Genomic DNA, 18,577 nt, shown 5'->3' with positions numbered 1-18,577 from the left:
TTACCTTAGAAATTGAAGCTAGCAAATAAATGTTGTATGGTACAACTGCTAACCAACTCAACGAAAAACACATTGTTTTTCGAATAATAAGTAGTCAAAAGCTCAGATATTTTTCTTTTTACCATATAAATTACATGTGTTTACAAAATAGCACTCAGTGTTTTATGCTCCTTCTAATTATTTCTAAATATTGCAGTATCTAAAAACTAAATGCAGATATATTCCACATGTTATCATGGCATACTTCAAGAAAAGTTATAGAAGCTTAATTTGTAAACCTTATTTCTCTTTACAGATATTATGTTTGTTATAAATAAGTGAATGAATTTTGCTATTACTGTGACAGTTGCTTTTGTGGAAAAGAAGATTGAATTAGGATGCACGGTAGGCTGGGTGTGGTGGCTCACACCTGTAATCCCAGCACTTTGGGAGGCCATGGTGGATGGATTGCTTGAGCCCAGGGGTTCAAGACCAGCCTGGGAAACATAGGGAAACCCCATCTCTACCACACACACAAAAAAAGGGCATGGTGACATAGGCCTGTAGTCCCAGCTACTTGGGAGGCTGAGGTAGGAGGACTGTTTGAGCCCAGGAGATTGATTGTTACAGTGAGCTATGTTTGCACCACTGCACTCCAGCTTGGGCAACGGAGTGAGACCCTGTCTCAAAATCAAAACAAAAAATGCATGGGATGTTACAAACAACATTGATTTATTGATAGTTAAGGCCCCTAAAAAGTACATATAGGTGACTTATTTATATCATTCCAAATGTGTCTATTCAATATAAGCATTTATTAGACAAAAATGTTGCTCAGTACTATTCCTTATGGGGAGAAGGGCCTTTGATTCTTTAGTTTACAAAATGACTGTTCAAGAGAAGGACTTCACAGATCAGTATCACCTGATTATGGCATAACTAGTATGAGGTATGTAAGATCTCTTCCTAAACTATACCACATTAAAGATGTAGTGCTAGTTTGTTGTCTTGCTGGAATGTTGAATGGTCATGTTAAGGCAATAATTATTATTTTTTATTTATTTAAAAGCCTTTTTTAAATTTTTTAATTTTTTTTTTTGAAACAGAGTTTTGCTGTTGTTGCCCAGGCTGGAGTGCAGTGGTATGATCTCAGCTCACTGCAACTTCTGTCTGCCAGGTTCTTCTGTCTCAGCCTCCCGAGTAGCTGGGATTACAGGCATGTGCCACCACACCCAGCTAATTTTGTATTTTTATAGAGACAGGGTTTCTCCATGTTGGTCAGGCTGGTCTTGAACTCCCGACCTCAGGTAATCCACCTGCCTTGCCCTCCCAAAGTGCTGGAATTACAGGCACGAGCCACCACGCCCAACCTAAAAGCCTTTAAATTGTTTAGTCCAGATTATGTGGTTTCCTTGAAAAGAAAATATTGAAATTAACAAACTGCCTTCAAGGTATCAAGTATGTGACTCCAAAATCATCTACATGAATCAATCAGCAAACTGAGTAAGAGAAAACTCTCAATGATTATTTATTAAGACTCAGTCAAATATTTATTAGGAATCCACGTATGTTCACATATCACATATGTACTATGGATGTTATACTGGTTGATCTAAGTAGACTTTTTGTGCCCAAGAAGCTTGGTAGTCTGTTTAAGAAATCGGAATTCTGATTAAGAAACACTTAATCGGCTGGGCGCGGTGGCTCACGCCTGTAATCCCAGCACTCTGGGAGGCCAAGGCAACCCGATCACGAGGTCAGGAGATCGAGACCATCCTGGCTAATACGGTGAAACCCTGTCTCTACTAAAAATACAAAAAATTTAGCCGGGCTTGGTGGTGGGCACCTGTAGTCCCAGCTACTCAAGAGGCTGAGGCAGGAGAATGGCATGAACCTAGGAGGTGGAGCTTGCCATGAGCCACGATCACACCACTGCACTCCAGCCTGGGCGACAGAGCGACACTCCGTCTCAAAAAAAAAAAAAAAAGAACATTTAACGAACATTTGTGTGACATAACAGTCCCAAACTGTGAGTAGGTTGGTCATATTTTACATTGGTTGTAACTTGGAGCTGATTTTCCAATGGAAGCAACATTAGATATTGCGTTGGAGTCTCATACGAGGCCACAGACATTTATTAAATTTACATGTAGATAGCATAATTCCTGCTCTTCAAGATATCATAAAACTCAAATACCATTTTTAACAATGTTCTACAGAATATTCAGATTTACAGTTTTGGAATACAAGAAATACATTTATTTTTCTGTACTAGAAGCCAGAAAACCCAGCAGGTCAAACCACAATTAAGGCTCCTATTTAGGCAGCACTAGGAAACGTTTGGGTCTCTCAAGAGGTTGTAGCCAAGGTGCAGGCCGGGGCTGCAGTCATCTGAAGGCTTGACTGGAGTTGGAGGATTCATTTCCAAAATGACTCATTCATATGGCTGGCAAGTTGAGTTCCTCTTCACTTGGGTCTCCACAGGCTTCCTGAATGTTCTCACAAAGTGGCAGCTCATTTCCCCAGAGCAGGAAAGGCAAGAAAGAGAGTTCCAGGTAGAAGCCAGCCTTTTTGTGACCTAGACTCAGAAATCATGTGGCATTACTTCCACCAAATTCTGTTCATCAGAAGTGAGTTTAGCTGCACATTGGAGAGTGGATTAGAATGAAGCTAGTGCAGAGAAGAGGTAAGAGGCTGTTGCCTTATTTTGGAGGAGAGATGATGGTGGCTTGACTAGAGAGGAGGTAGTGGGAATAAAAAGAAGTGGACAGATTTGAGAATGGTTGGAAAATAGTTTGCAAGATGTAGTGATTGGTAGGTAAAGAGAGAGCACAGGTACATTACACATCATTGACAGTTGGGTGAACAATAAGATTATTTATTAAAACAAGTAACCTTGGGAAAATGTTGATCGTATTGAGCTTGAGTTCCTGAGAGGTAGCAAGTTGGAAAGTGGTTAGATGTACAGAAATGCAATTTGCAAGAGAATTCTGGGCTAGGCTTATGAGGTTATATGTGGTGATTGAACTCTTCCTTGGTTTCCGCACTCTGTTTTGTTTTTCCTTCTTAATCTTCAGTTATTACCTCTCCTAATGAATTATTCTTACCAGCCTATAAACACACTCCTGTATTTCTCGTATTAAAAAAACAAACAAAATCATCCACTAACGTTACATCTCCCTCTTATCCCTTCGTTTTTCTATTCTGTTTTATACCCAGCCAAACTTTGTTAAAGAGTTGTAAATATATTCTCTCTCCCCTATTATGTCTTCAGTTTCACTCCAGTTATTCCATTCTACTCCCACCATGCTGCAGAAGCTGCTTTTGTCAAAGTTACACTTTTGATGTTGCCTGAGGCATGGATACTTCTTTCCTCGCTCTAACTGCTCTCAGTTATATTCGGCATGTCAGGCTACTTCCTCCTTCTTGAAATAGCCTCCTCCTGGCTTTCTAACCTGTCTCTCAGGCCCTTCCTTCTCAGCCTCTTCTACCCCCTCTTTAAATGCTGGGGTTAATCTTGAGCTCTCGTCTGTGTCCTTCCTCTTATTCTTTCTGTACATTCTGCCTGGATGATCATAGCTGTTTTCATATTTGTACTTACATCTTCACCCTGATTTTCTCCTCCAGGCTCCAGTAGTTAGTATCAAATCCTTTGCTTGACGTCCATCTCACATTTAAACATACCCACAATAGACTGTTGTTTTTCCTAACCATACTCAAATCTAGTTCTCTTCATTTTTATACTTTCTGGAAACTGACACACCATCTACCCAATTATTTAAGCTGGAAACCTGGGCACAATCGTTGAATCATTTTCTCTTCCCTACCTCCCCTATCTAATCTATTAGCAAGTCCTAGGAATTTTCATTCAGAACTACATCACAAATTCATCCACTTTTTTCCATCTCCACTGCTAACATCTTAGTCCAGTGTATCTCAGCAGGGGCGTTGTTGACATTTTACGCAGGACAGTTTCTCATTATGTACCATATCCCACACACTGCAGGCATGTGGCATCCCTGTTTACCTTCCCCTAGCTGAACCTCAGTTACTGTGAAACCAAAATGGAAAGTCAGTGCCTGCTCGTCTGGAATCACTCAGGCCTCATCTAAGGCACTACTACCTGTTGCACAAACCAGCACACCAGCAGTCTCTTGGTGGAGCTCCTGCTGGCCTTGCCTCCTCCCCTTTATTCTCCACCTGTTGGCAGCGTGATTACCCCTTGCTTCACCCATCAGTCGTCTCCTTATGCTTGTTGCCTCTGCAGTCTCATCTGCTGCCACTCCCCTGTCATCCAGCACTCTAGCCACGTGGCCTTCTTTCAGTTCTTCAGACATTTTGATTTTTCTCCTTAGGATGTTCTCGAATTTCTTCCCTCAGTCTGACTCCACAAGGTTGGTTTCTTTATGTCTTAGATTAAATGCTGCTTTATCAGAGAGGCCTTTCCTAACCACCCTTCTTTATTTTCTGTTATAGTAGCCTGGGTGTGCTTATTGTAATTTGTAGTTGCATACTGTCTTTTCTAAAAAAACATTTTTACTGAAGTAAAATTCATATACAGCAAATTAATCTTCTGAAATGTACAGTTCAATGGCTTTAGTATATTCCCAGGGCTGTGTAACTATCACCACAACCAGTTAGGACATTTTCATCACCCAGCCCTATACAAAGCCTCATACGCATTAGCAGTCACTCTCCTCCCCATGCCCCTCAACTCATGGCAACTACGAATCTGCTTTCTGTCTCTATAGATTTGCCTGTTCTAGATATTTTATATAAATATTATATAATATGTGATCTTTTGTGACTGGCTTCATTTAGCATGATGTTTTCAAGGTCCATCCATGTTGTAGCATGTATCAGTACTTCATTCCTTTTTATTGCAAAATAATATTGCATTGTATGCATATACCACATTTTGTTTATCCGTTCATCAGGTGATGGACAATTGGATTGTTCCTACTCTTTGGCTATTATGAATGATGCTGCTGTGAACATTTGTGTACAAGTTTTTGCGTGGATATGTGTGTTCATTTCTCTTGGGTATATATCTAGGAGTGGTGAATTGCTGGGTCATATGGTAACTGTCTGTTTAACCTTTTGAGGAACTGCCAGACTGTTCTCCAAAATTGCTGCACGATTTTACATTCTCACCAGCAATCTGAGGTTGTAATTTCCCCATATCCTTGCCAGTACTTCTTATTCTGTTTTTCTTTTTGTTGCATGTGCTTTTGGGTCATATCTGAGAAAGGTGTCATTTCTAAGCCAGGGTTACGGAGATTTGCTCCCATATTTTCTTCTAAGAGTTTAGTAGTTTTAGCTCTTATATTTAGGTTTATTATCTACTTTGAGTTAAATTTTGTGTATGGGATAAGGAAGGGGTCTAATTTTATTCTTTTGCACGTGGGTGTCTAGTTGTCGCAGCATGAATTTTTGAAAAGCCTATTCCATCTCTGTTTAGTCGTCTTGGCACCACTGTTGAAAAGCTTATTTTCTTTTTTTTTTTCTTTTTGTAGAGGTGAGGTCTTGTGTTGCCCAGGCTGGTCTCAAACTCCTGGCCTCAAGCAGTCCTCCTCACCTTGGCATCCCAAAGCACTGGGATTACAGGCATGAGTCACCACGCTTGCTTAATTTCTTCCTATCCCACTACGGTTTTATGTTCCTGAGTGAAGGAACCAGATTTGTGTTGTTCACTAGTGGGTACCCAGCACTTACCACAGTCCATGATAGATGCTCAGTTTGTATTTGCTGAAATAAATAATGGAGGGACAGAGGCTGAGGAAAGAGTGTAGAGTGAAAAGAGGAAGGAACGCAGAGTCATCATGTGAATAAAGGGGGATGTGGGTTTTTAGGGGGAAAATCAGTAGTTATGTTTTAGCTCTGTTACATTAAATTCCCCCACTAATGAGCCTGTTTCTGAATTCTATTCTCAATTTATTTTAAAAAAATTAACGTAGTTATAAAATAGGTACCACAGGCCATGGTTAAAATGCACACTACATAGGAGGTTACAAAACAGAGAGTAAAAGTCTCCTTCACCATCCAACCCTCTCCCACCAGTGCTGCTTCCATGCTGGTGAGAAGGTTTTTTGTATGTCCTTCCAGTGATTTGTTATGTTCATCCCAGCACATGTGTATCCCTTTCTTTAGAAGCTTGTGGACAGAAGAATATTGTTCATATTGTTGTTCCTTAGAGTCTATCCTGGTGCTGCTTCCCTAATAGCACTTGTAAATATTCTTCATTCTTTTTATCAGCCACATAGCATTAAGATGTAGGATGCACTGAAAATTGTTAATGCAGTTCCCTGTTTATTGATATGCAAAACAGTTTATTTCTGATAGGGAAGAATTCAGTTGAAAGAAAAAAATTGAAATTGTGATTGTGAAGTATGTGATTATTTTTAATTTCATTTCTAAAAATAATTTATAAAACAGTTTAATATATTTTATATTAGTATCTGAAATTTAAAAATGGATATAGAATAGATAAAATGTATTAATTTATCATTTGAAGCGCTTGGGGAAAAAAAAAACCTTTTTTTGTTTCTAGGATGTCACAGAACATCCTAGAGTTGTTTTAGGAATTAAAATTAATCCTGCATAAAAACCAAGCGCTTTTTCGAATTATTTTTCATTTAAGCATTTCTTTTATTTGAAAATCTTTTTGAAGGTTGTGTGTTGTTTACTCTTTTGTAGGCCAGCCTTAATGACTGTAGTTGATGGAAGACATGATGTTTGCATCCGTGTAGAATCAAAGCTGATAGAGAAGATTCTTCTCAACATTTCTGCAGACTGCCTCAACAGAGTGATAGGTAATATATCAGTGTGCCATCAAGCGGTTGTTATACTCAGGAGTATAAATGGTATTTCGGAACAGAAAGAGCACTGTACTTTAAATTAAGAGCTTTTCTGTCCATATAAAAGCAGAAGGATAATTTAGCTTAAGTGAAATATAAGCCTATGTAAGTTAGAAGGTTGACTTGCTTTACACCTGTTAGTACATGAATGGTGGGAGGCACCTAATTTCTTCTTAACCTACATTTCCAGTTGGTAAGCAAAAACTATTTTACTTAACTCTAGTTTTATAAGAGTGAAGTCAGTGAGTGTGTGACACAATATATATGAAGATAGTCCACTGTCAGTGGCATGGATTTGCAAGATCTTCAATCGTGATGTCTTAGTCATCAGTGGCTAAGAATAAAGCAAAGACAATATATCTGTCAGGTATTCAAACTCCATTCCTGTTCTCATTAGCCTCAGATCCTCTAAGCTGATGAGCTAATCTGGTTCTGTGATTGCTTTATCTTTTAATAGCAGATTGTTTTTTGTGTTCTTTTTTAGTTGGGGGTGTCTAGTAATTTTTGGTTGAATGCTGAACATTGCATATATTAAGTAGAACAATATAAACTGAGGTAAATAGTATTTGTACCTGGAAATAGGCATGCCTCTTCTGGTCCTTTACTGGAGGTGAGGGGTGAGCAGGATGGTCATTCTTGTCATATGTTGAGTTGGATTCAGGTTTTGTTGTTTCTCTGGTTACCTTCAGGTCACCACTGGTTTCGAATTATCTTGTGCTTATGGTGGGAGGTGGTTCCCCAGTATTCCTGCTCCACCATCAACTTAGCCCTCCACTCTGCACTTGGGCCTCAGAGAAAGTTTCTCTCCGTGTTCTTGCACCTCCCCAAGTTGCACAAACTTTTGTTGGTTGTTACTTGGTGCATCCTAACCTGGTGGGCAGGAGCACGATTGTTCCTCTTTGATTCTGGTCCAGCCCCAGTCTTATACAGGATCTTGCATATGGTGCTTTCTTGGTAGCCCTGTCCCTTATGTGGCTGTGCCAGTGGCAGCCGAGCTCTGTCTTGTGTCTTTGGTGGGTCTTGTGTGGTCCTGGCCCTGCCCCAGCAGTAGGGGACCACTAATGGTCTTGACCCAGGCTGGTTTTTCAGTCCTCCCTCAGGATGGAGGGATTTTTTTTTTTCTTTTTTCTTTCCCACATCTGTGCTGGTTCCTCACCTGTACCCTGGGGCAACAGGATTTGGTGTCCTTCTTCCAGCAGTTGGAGGCTTTTGTTCCTTAAAAGGAAGGCCAGATAGTGCTTTGTGTTTTGTAGTTGGAAGCTTTCTTTGACGTCTTGCCCTGCCCCCAGTCTTGTGAGCACCTGGTGGAGGTGAGACTTATTATGTGGAGGAGCCTGTGAGGATGCAGACGTTCCTTATGTTGGTGACACTGGCAATTCATTGGCTTTTTGCAATTAATTTATTAATAAAAATCACATTCTTCTTTCCTGCCTATATGGAGGACTTGTCTTCTTCCCGAGGCCTGCCCCAAGGGAACCTGTGCTCCTGTTCCATCTCCCTGGAGGCACCTGTCTCCTTATGTTTCAGTCTTTTTTGCTGTTTTACAACCTTGGTTCTCATGTGTATTCAAGAAAATGATGATTTTATATTTATTCAGCTTTTTCCAGTAACTGCTAGGGTGGGAGCCCCACTCTTTCCAGCTTTCTACATCCTAATTAGAAGCCTCTCTTCTTTTTTCCCCCATTTTCTTTATTTCATTTTTATTCTTTTGACTATTTTCATTCCTTTTATTAATATTACTTATATATTTTCAGTGTTACCTCTTCTTTTTTTTGTTTGTTTGAGACGGAGTTTCACTCTTGTTGCCTAGGCTGGAGTGCTACGGCACAATCTCGGTTCACCGTAACCTCTGCCTCCTGGGTTCAAACAAGTCTCCTGCCTCAGTTTCCCAAGTAGCTGGGATTACAGGCATGCACCACCATGCCTGGCTATTTTGTATTTTTAGTAGAGACGTGGTTTCTCCATGTTAGTCAGGCTGGTCTCAAACTCCCAACCTCAGATGATCCGCCTGCCTCAGCCTCCCAAAGTACTGGGATTACAGGCGTGAGCCGCCGTGTCCGGCCTCTCTCTTCTTCTTTGTGTAATGTAAATTAGTCTTTATCTCTTAGAGAAGCATTATTCTCATATCACATATACTTCAGTGTTTTGTACATTCTTGAGACAATTAAAGTTGTACTTCTTGGCATTATAGATTGTGATCATAAGTGAAAATGTCATTGGTTATAAAGTGATCATCAGACCATCCAGATTATTATTAATATTGGTTTTTATTAGTTTATCACAGTGAAAATACAAAATTTAAAAGTTATTGTAGAAAATTATCATACCCCCCAAAATATGTCATTGGTCCTCCAGGACTCTGTAGCCCCCATCCAAGAAAGACTGTGATAATTGTCAGGGGGTTAGTATGGTCTGAGCATGGTCGATGGTGCTTTGTCATTCTGGTGTTGAACAAACCTACCAAGTGTCTTGATTAGATGTCCTAAAAAAGTGAGAGGAAGAGTATAGGACAAATGCAAAATAAAATAACACATTTAGCTATAATTTTAGTATTTTTTATTATTGAGATTCAATATTTCTTAAGTGACCAATTCAAGATTCTTTTATATAAAAAATAAATGTATGCATAAGTAACTTGATCAGAACTGTGAACTGGATAAGAGCACTCTTCTGATGTACTGTAGCATAACCAGAACTACTGTCGTGACGTCTGAACGGTGTGTTATCTGGGCCTGTTTCTTGTGTCAGCGGGATCACATGCTGTCACTCTGGAGTGCCTCAATAGCTTGTAACTAGAAAGAGAAGGTGTAGGAAGAGTAGTTTACTTATTTATTTATTTAGAGACAGAGTCTTGTTCTGTTGCCCAGGCTGGAGTGCAGTGGCACAATCTTGGCTCCCTGCAACCTCTACCTCCCGGGTTCAAACAAATGTCCTGCCTCAGCCTCCTGAGTAGCTGGGATTACAGGCATGTGCCACCACTCCCGGCTAATTTTTGTATTTTTAGTAGAGATGGGGTTTTACTGTGTTGGCCAGGCATGTATCGAACTCCTGACCTCAAGTGATCCTGCCATGTCTGCCTCCCAAAGTGCTAGGTTTACAGGTGTGAGCCACCGCTACTGACCGTGAAGAGAAATTTAAAATGGGTTTGAAACTTGAGGAACCAAGAGAAACAATGAAACCCCTCAGTGTGTTTGCTCCTGTCAAGCTAGCAGCGATCTTGAGAGCTCTTTGCTTTCATCTTCTGCAGTTCCTTCCTCAGAGATCACCTATGGGATGGTCGTGGCAGACCTGTTCCACTCCTTGTTGGCAGTCAGTGCAGAACCTTGTGTATTGAAGATTCAGAGCCTTTTTGTGTCAGATGAAAACAGCTATCCATTACAACAAGATTTCTCCCTCCTGGATTTTTATCCTGACATTGTAAAGCATGGAGCCGATGCCCTTCTCTGAGGCCAGAGGAAGAAATTGCAGACATTTCAAGGAAGAAGTACTGAAATGATTTGTCTTTTGAAATAAATGAATGACAGGACTTTTGCTTTGGATTTTTTATTAAATATATTTTATGAAGAGAATTGCAATAGATATATAAATTAAAACTTTTTTCTAAGAAAATCCTGTGAGGTTTAAAGAGATTGTTTTTGCTTTTTTGGTTTCTTCCTTTCTTCTGGAGAAATGATCTACCAGTCAAGGCAATATGTAGCCGATCCCTGGGAATTAAAGGTTTGCCCATTTGTTCACTGTGTTTAGTCCCTGCTGCCTTCCAGGCATTGTACTAAGTATGGGGAACTACATGGAAAACAGTCCCTCAGAAACTGCTGCAGTGCTTTTGCTTATCCCTACCTAAAAAACCGTCAATGTGAAATCATTTCCTTGATTATAACTATACATGATAATGGATTAGTTTATATAAACCTATGTTTAGACAAGTTCAAAACAAGCATGTCTTTCTATAAAAAGCTTTGAAAATGAAGGAAATGAGATCATGTTTCAATTTATTAAAGCGGGGAAGAGCGTTCTGTGGTTAGTTCGTGTCTAGGATTTGAGTGCCTTACTGAATGTATTTACCAGCAAACATGTAGCAATCGGTTCTCTCATTGTGATGGTAGAAGCTCATGTAAAATGGTAGTCATTAATGAGGAAGTATGAAGTGGTACTTATTCTGTAAGTTCAGAGTATGCCAAGTGTTAATATATTATCATATTGCCNTTCCAGGCATTGTACTAAGTATGGGGAACTACATGGAAAACAGTCCCTCAGAAACTGCTGCAGTGCTTTTGCTTATCCCTACCTAAAAAACCGTCAATGTGAAATCATTTCCTTGATTATAACTATACATGATAATGGATTAGTTTATATAAACCTATGTTTAGACAAGTTCAAAACAAGCATGTCTTTCTATAAAAAGCTTTGAAAATGAAGGAAATGAGATCATGTTTCAATTTATTAAAGCGGGGAAGAGCGTTCTGTGGTTAGTTCGTGTCTAGGATTTGAGTGCCTTACTGAATGTATTTACCAGCAAACATGTAGCAATCGGTTCTCTCATTGTGACGGTAGAAGCTCATGTAAAATGGTAGTCATTAATGAGGAAGTATGAAGTGGTACTTATTCTGTAAGTTCAGAGTATGCCAAGTGTTAATATATTATCATATTGCCTGAAAATAAATTTATGATGATATGAACAAGCTTATTTTACTCTGTGTATGTTTTTAAAAATTCCTTTGGTTCAGAGGTGGTAATTGTTTTTTAACTTGGCTTCCCTAAGAATGAACCACAAGAGTTTTGTGATTCTTTCAAAAATAATGTGCAAAAATGCCTTAATGCATGTTTCTGTGGAGAAGGATCTATAGCTTTCAACAAATCGTCAGAGGGTTCTGTGACCAAGAAAGGTAAGAACAAGGCTTTAACTGATGAGTTTCTTTGTGGGGAAGATAAGGGAATTAGAGCAAATGATTACCCAAGTTTTGTCTGGCAGCTAATAAGGTGGGTACAGAAAGAATTGACCCCATTTTGTCTCTAGAGACTGGAATTCAAACAAAATCTTGGCTCCCTTCAATGATTCATTGAATGGGTGATTAAACTTGAGCCTGTAGTTGATGCCTTCCAATCTGTGCTCTCTTAACTATAACCACACTAGGCAGATATTTGGAATTCTGATATAAAATCTGCCCAGTCAATATAGGCCAACCAAGAGAGCTGTTCTCTTAAGTGGGCCCTTCCCCACTTTGACCTCAAGTGGGGACCTAATCCCTACATCAACCAGAACATAATCCCCAGGAACAGATGGCTCTTCACATCCTACTGGGAAGAAATCTTTAAACCATTTCAGGTGAGACAACAGATCACACCAACATCTCTTCACAGTTGTTGGTATGTATTTCATGAATTAACACATATTTCCAGGAGCCCTTATTTAGGTTGGACTGTTTCCTCCAGTCTTGAGGAATCTGAGCTATCTGCAGAAGTTATGAGCTATTTAATTGGTATCAGGATCAGTCCATTGCTCCTGCTGTGGTCTGAATGTGTCACCCCAGAATTCTTACGTTGAAACCTCATCTCTGATGGCATTCAGAAGTGGGGCATCTGGGAGGTGATTAGGTCACGAGGGCTCTGCCCTTGTGAATGGGATCAGTGCCCTTACAGAAGTGGCCCAAGGGAGCTTCTTTGTCCCGTTTTGTCACATGTGAGGATACAGCCAGAAGGTGTCATCTTTGAAGCAGAGGGCAGGTCCTCACTAGACTCTCAATCTTCTGGCACCTTGATCATCCCAGCCTTCAAACTGTGAACAATAAGTTTCTGTTACTTGTAAATCGCCCAGTTTGTTACTTTGTTACAGCACCCAGAACGGACTAAGACACCTCCTGTGTGTATTCCTTACCTGAGATGACAAGTACGTGTCTTTAATCTACTCTGTTATGTTTTCATAAAACTCAGTGGCATAGCCAAAGAATGTCATCCAGCAGTCCCATATCTGGCAGTCTCATGGTAGGCATTTTAGGGAGACCTCATTCTTCATCTCTTGATAGTTCAGCTTGTAGGGACAGCTCTCTTATTTTCAGAGAACCATTTTTACTTTTTAGTCACTTAATTTCCCCAAAGGTATCCTTTTTCTAACAGCATTAGAGGCATTCACCTTTCTCCCCACTAGTAAGGTCTGTGCTAAGTCTCATTTTACATCTTTTTTTTTTTTTTTTTTTTTTTTTTGCGGGTGGAAAGGGGGTCTGATATCAAATGAGTTGACAACATTGGGTGCATGATCCACCCTACGGACGTTTGCTCAATGTCTACCATGTGCCAGGCACTGGGAATACAAAGACACGAAGGTCTGCCTTCTGTAAGTTCACAAGCAAGCTGGTGAAGAAATATTTAAACAAAATTATATCAGTGCCAAGATTAAATCTGTGGAATACAGAGCCAAGGCAAAAGAGGTAACAGTAGGATGGGTTTGTTAGTCATGACTCTTGGTTGCAAGTGATAAAAACCCAACTCAGAGTAGCTTGAGCAAAAAAGGGGGACTTGATTGACTCACATAAATGAGGGTAGTACCAGCTTAAGGCACAGTTGAATCCATTGGCCTAAATTACCTGGTTACCCCAACTCCCTAATTCCCTCCCTCCCTCCTTCCCTTCCTTCCTTCCTTTCCTTCCTTCCTTCCTCTTTCTTTCTCTGTCTGTCCCATCTTCCCTCCCTCCGTCCCTCCCTCCCTCTCTCTCATCAGAAGAGGTCTTTTACGCTGTTATGCAAAAGCATAGATGTTTCTACAAAGTTTTGATAGGATAACATTCTCACAGTGATTATAAATTTTCATCATCCCTAGAATTCTAAACTACTGGGATCTGAGGCCGTAAGTTGTTTAAGAGTATTCTGATATTACCTTAGATTCAGCAAAACTTGAATAGTTGATCATGCCTTTCTTAGAAGAAAATATCTGTAATTTCTCAGAACAATATAGAATGAGACAGAAAAACTAACCATCCCTATGTTTCTAGGTGTTGGAACACAGGTCATGAATCATAGAACAATTATAATAAAGTGTTCATCTTTTCAGTAGTTTAATTCTGGCCCCTGATTGAATGTCAACAGGGGAGAAATGTGTGAGAGGGGATGAGGTTTGCCAATTAATTGTCATTCTGTCTTTGGAGGTCTTGAACCTGGTTTGTTATTAAGAAGTGAATTCTACCCACTTAAGGCATTTATTTGCTAAAGGTAACCTGTCTGCTTCACTGCAAGCTCTACCTCCCAGGTTCAAGCAATTCTCCTGCCTCAGCCTCCCAAGTAGCTGGGATTACAGGTGTGCACCACCACACCCGGCTAACTTTTGTATTTTTAGTAGAGATGAGGTTTCACCATGTTGACCAGGCTGGTCTCGAACTCCTGACCTCAAGTGATCTGCCCGCCTCGGCCTCCCAGAGTGCTGGGATTACAGGCGTGAGCCACTGTGCCTGGTCTTAAGTTTATAATTTCTTAACATTGTGTTTAATTAAGCCTATTCACAAATATTCTTAAATAACATACCAAAAGAATTTACTTACACTCTAATAGGAAAGATTCTAAAGGAAAGATTCTACATTAGGATGCAGAATCTTAAGGAAACAATCTTCAATTTCTTGACTTAGACATTCTTGGTAACAGACCCATACAGTAAGCTGGGTGCTGCAATATGCAGTAGAAACACAATGTCAAATTAGATTTCAGCCCTGCCTCTAGGAGCTCACAGAGCAGGGGAGAAGTAAATCAATTATTATAGCACAACATGACAATTTGTGATAATGAAGATAACAGATAAAATCAGCCATATTTGGAGTTGTGATTGTGTAGGGGAATGTCCTTATTCTGAAGAAAGAGACACACACTGAATATTTACATTTCATGATGTCTGCAAATTACTTTCAAGTGCTTTGTTGAAAAAAGGGATGGAGAGTAAGCCACAAGAGAGAAAGCAAGTGTGCCAAAACAATGATATTTGGTTAATGAAGATGAAAGGTATAAATGTGCCCATTACATTATTCTCTCAACTTTGGCTCTGAAATTTTTGAAATTAAGAAGTTGGGGAAGTTTCCATCCTCAAATGAAGATGCCACTAGTCATATAACAGCAATGAACTGAGATCACACCAGTGGACTCCAGCCTGGGTGACAGAGCAAGGCTCTCTCTCAAAAAAAGGCAAAAAACAAAACAAAACAAACAAACACAAGGAGCATGCATTTTTGTTTAAAGGAAAATGTTCTTTTAATTTTTTTTTTTTTTGAGATGGAGTCTCGCTCTGTCCCCCAGGCTGGAGTGCAGTGGCACGATCTCAGCTCACTGCAAGCTCTGCCTCCCGGGTTCACGCCATTCTCCTGCCTCTGTCTCCCAAGTAGCTAGGACTATATAATAAAAATATATATATATTTATTTAGGGTCTTTCAATGTTGCCCAGGTTGGACTCAAACTCCTGGGCTCAAGTGATCTATCACCTCAGCCTCCTGCATGTATCTACATCTTATTTTATTTTATTTTTAGAGACACTCTGTTAACCAGGTTGGAGTACAGTAGTGTGATCATGGCTCACTGCAGCCTCAACCTCCCTGGGCTCAAGTGATCCTCCCTCCTCAGCCTCCTATGAGTAGCTGGGACTACAGGCATGTGCCTCCACACCTGGATACTTTTTGTATTTTTTGTAGAGACATGGTTTTGCCATGTTGCCCAGGCTGGTCGAAACTCCTGGCTTCAAGTGATCCCCTTTGTCTCAGCCTCCCAAAGTGCTGGGATTACAGGTATAGACTCCCACGTCTGGCCCACATTCTCATAGATAGTCTTTGCACACATCTTTCATTCCTTCTGGGAATTTATTCTAAGAAAATAGAAATTTGGGGTCAAAGTACTTGTATGTATGTATCTGTACCAGGAAAAAAGCAGAAATTCCAGTATCAACAGATAACCAGAGCCAAGCAAGGTTGTACATGCCTATAGTCCCAGCTACTCAGGAGGCTGAGGCGGGAGGATTGCGTGGCATGAACCCAGGAGTTAGAGGCTACAGTGAGCTATGATTGCACCACTGTACTCCAGCCTGGGCAATAGAGCAAGACCCTGTCTCTGAAAAAACAAAACAAAACAGATAACCATTGTTACTATTTTGTTGAACATTTTCCAGATACCCTGATAGAAGACAGATAAGTGCATGCACACACACAATTTTATATAAATGGGACCATTCCATATAGGCCAATATGTAGTGTGTACTTTTTTTACTCCACAATTTGCCATATACCTGTTTCCAAATCAATCAGCATAGATTAAATCATATCAACTACACAGGATTCCATCGTCTGTGTGTGCTTTCGAATCCTACTTTTAAAATGTTCTCAAAAAGGTTATCCTGAAATATATTCCTATTGAGAGTTTTCCACACTCTCTCTAAACTGAATTGCATAAGTAAAAGACTGATTGTTAGGTTTAAAAGAGGTTATCTGTTTTAATTGGAGTTTTTCTTTTTTTTTTTTTTTTTTTTGAGACACAGTTTCACTCTGTCACCCAGGCTGGAGTGCAGTGGTGCGATCTTGGCTCACTGCAACATCTGCCTCTCTGGTTCAAGCGATTCTCCTGCCTCAGCCTCCTGAGTAGCTGGGATTACAGGCGGACACCACGATACCCAGCTGGTTTTGTATTTTTAGTAGAGACAGGATTTGGCCATGTTGGCCAGGCTAGTCTTGAACTCCTGGCCTCAAGCGATCTGCCTGCCTCAACCTCCCCAAGTACTGAGACTACAGGTGTGAACCAACGCGCTCAGCCTTAATTAGAATTATTTTGTTGCTAAAGTGATTGTACTTTTGTTTCATATGCTTATCAGTCATTTGCGGTTTGCTTTTTCATATTTTACCTCAGACCATTTTTATTTGGAGGAAGCCTTTTATTAAATTAGTATGTTCTCCTTATAAAGTTATTAATTTTTAACATGTGTCACAGACATTTTTCCCAAGCTTGTTATATACGTTTTGACATGTAGAAATTATAAATATTTACATGGATCAACCCATCAATCTTTTTCTTTATTTCTAGATTTTATGACATGCCTAGATAGCTTCTTTTCTACTATAAGATTATACACATTTTCTTCAAAAAATGTTTTGAAACATTTATGATTTTTATATTTGTATTTAAATCTTTAATTATCTAAAATGTAGTGCATGGTATGAATGGATCTAACTGATTTATTTTCCTAAAATGGCCAGCTGGTTGTCCCAACACTATTGATGTCTTTCTTTCCCCTTAGTGACGTAGATGTGATCTTTATTATAATATGAAATTATTATACCTGCTAGCACTACTTGTGGACTTTCTAGTCTGTTTAATTGTTCTATGTTTATTGCTGAGCCAGAACCATACAGTTACAATTATTGTAACTTTACATCTGATAGGAAAAGTACCCCCATATTTTTCTACATTAAAATTATTTTTCTCAGACATCTTTGCCCATCTGTTCTCTTTTATTTCCCATTAAAAGTATATGTTGCAGTGTTTTTTAGTATATTCAGAGTGTGTGACCATCACCACACTCAATTTTAGAACATTTCATCACCCCCAAAAGAATCATCCAAACAGTTACATTAACTGTACCACCCCACAGCCACTAACAGTTGCTCCTCCATACCCACCCCCTTTCCCCCAGCCCTAGGTAACCACTCTTCTACTTAGTGGCTGCATAGATTTAACTATTCTGACATTTCACAAGAATGGAATCACACAATATGTGGTCTTTTGTAACTGATTTCTTTCACTTGGTATAGTGTTTTCAAGGTTCACACATGTAGCATGTATCACTACTTCATTGTTTTTATTGCCAAATAATATTCCATTGTATGGATATACCGCATTTTATTTATCTGTTCATCAGTTGATGAACAATTGAGTTTTTCCCACTTTTTGGCTATTTTTAATTATACTGTCATGAACATTTGTGTGTAAGTCTTTGTGTAGACGTATATTTTCATTTCTCTTGGGTATGTACCCAGGAATGGAATTGCTGGGTTGTATGGTTTAATAATTTGAGGAACTGCCAAACTTTTCTAATGCAGGTGCACTATTTTACATTCCCATGAGAATCCACTGGAGTTCTGATTTCTCCACATCCTCACCAGCACTTTTTATTACTATCTGACTTTTTGATTATAGCCATGCTAGTGGGCATACGATCTGTTCTTGCAGATAAGTTTAGAATCATTTTATCCCATTGATATTTTTAATGAGATTACTTTGAATTTATGGATCATTTGGACATGTTTTCAGTAGTTAAGGCTTACCATTTAAGAATAGCATGCTTTTCCAATTAATAAAGTATTCTTGAATGTTCCTTAGCTTTAGCTTTATTTAGCAGTCCAAATTTAAAGGGTATTAACTATGGATTTTTTTTTTTTTGATACAGGGTCTCACTCTGTTGCCCAGGCTGGAGTGCAGTGGTATGATCTCAGCTCACTGCAACCTCTGCCTCTCAGGCTCAAGCTATCCACCCACCTCAGCCTCCCGGGTAACTGGGGCTACAGGCATGTGCCACCACACCCAGATAATTTTTGTATTTCTTGTAGAGATGGGGTTTTGCCATGTTGCCCAGGCTGGTCTGGAACTCCTGGGCTCAAGCAATCTGCCTGCCTCAGCCTCCTAAAGTGCTTGGATTACAGGTATGAGCCATCAGCCAGTTTTTGTTTTTGTTTTTTTAAATCATTGATTTCCACTATGCTCTACTGAATCCCTTTTCCATCCCCTCATGTCTC

The 18,577-nt window shown here is 39.7% G+C and overlaps 2 protein-coding genes across 2 annotated transcripts in view; both read left to right on the top strand.

Annotated features, from left to right (window-relative positions):
* Positions 1 to 10,445, top strand: part of SHLD2 (shieldin complex subunit 2) — an 87,594-nt gene extending 77,149 nt beyond the window's left edge. The window contains exons 9-10 of the mRNA XM_025396257.1: positions 6,676 to 6,791; positions 10,084 to 10,445. Coding sequence (XP_025252042.1) covers positions 6,676 to 6,791; positions 10,084 to 10,283 — 316 coding nt within the window. The 3' untranslated portion in view covers positions 10,284 to 10,445. The remainder of the gene's footprint in view (positions 1 to 6,675; positions 6,792 to 10,083) is intronic.
* Positions 1 to 18,577, top strand: part of LOC112631324 (anthrax toxin receptor-like) — a 724,187-nt gene that overhangs the window by 270,489 nt on the left and 435,121 nt on the right.

Source organism: Theropithecus gelada, chromosome 9, assembly GCF_003255815.1.
Source record: "Theropithecus gelada isolate Dixy chromosome 9, Tgel_1.0, whole genome shotgun sequence".
NCBI classification, from domain to species: domain Eukaryota; kingdom Metazoa; phylum Chordata; class Mammalia; order Primates; family Cercopithecidae; genus Theropithecus; species Theropithecus gelada.
The sequence above is the reverse complement of the archived record's forward strand: the minus strand, read 5'-3'. Positions and strand labels throughout refer to the sequence as shown.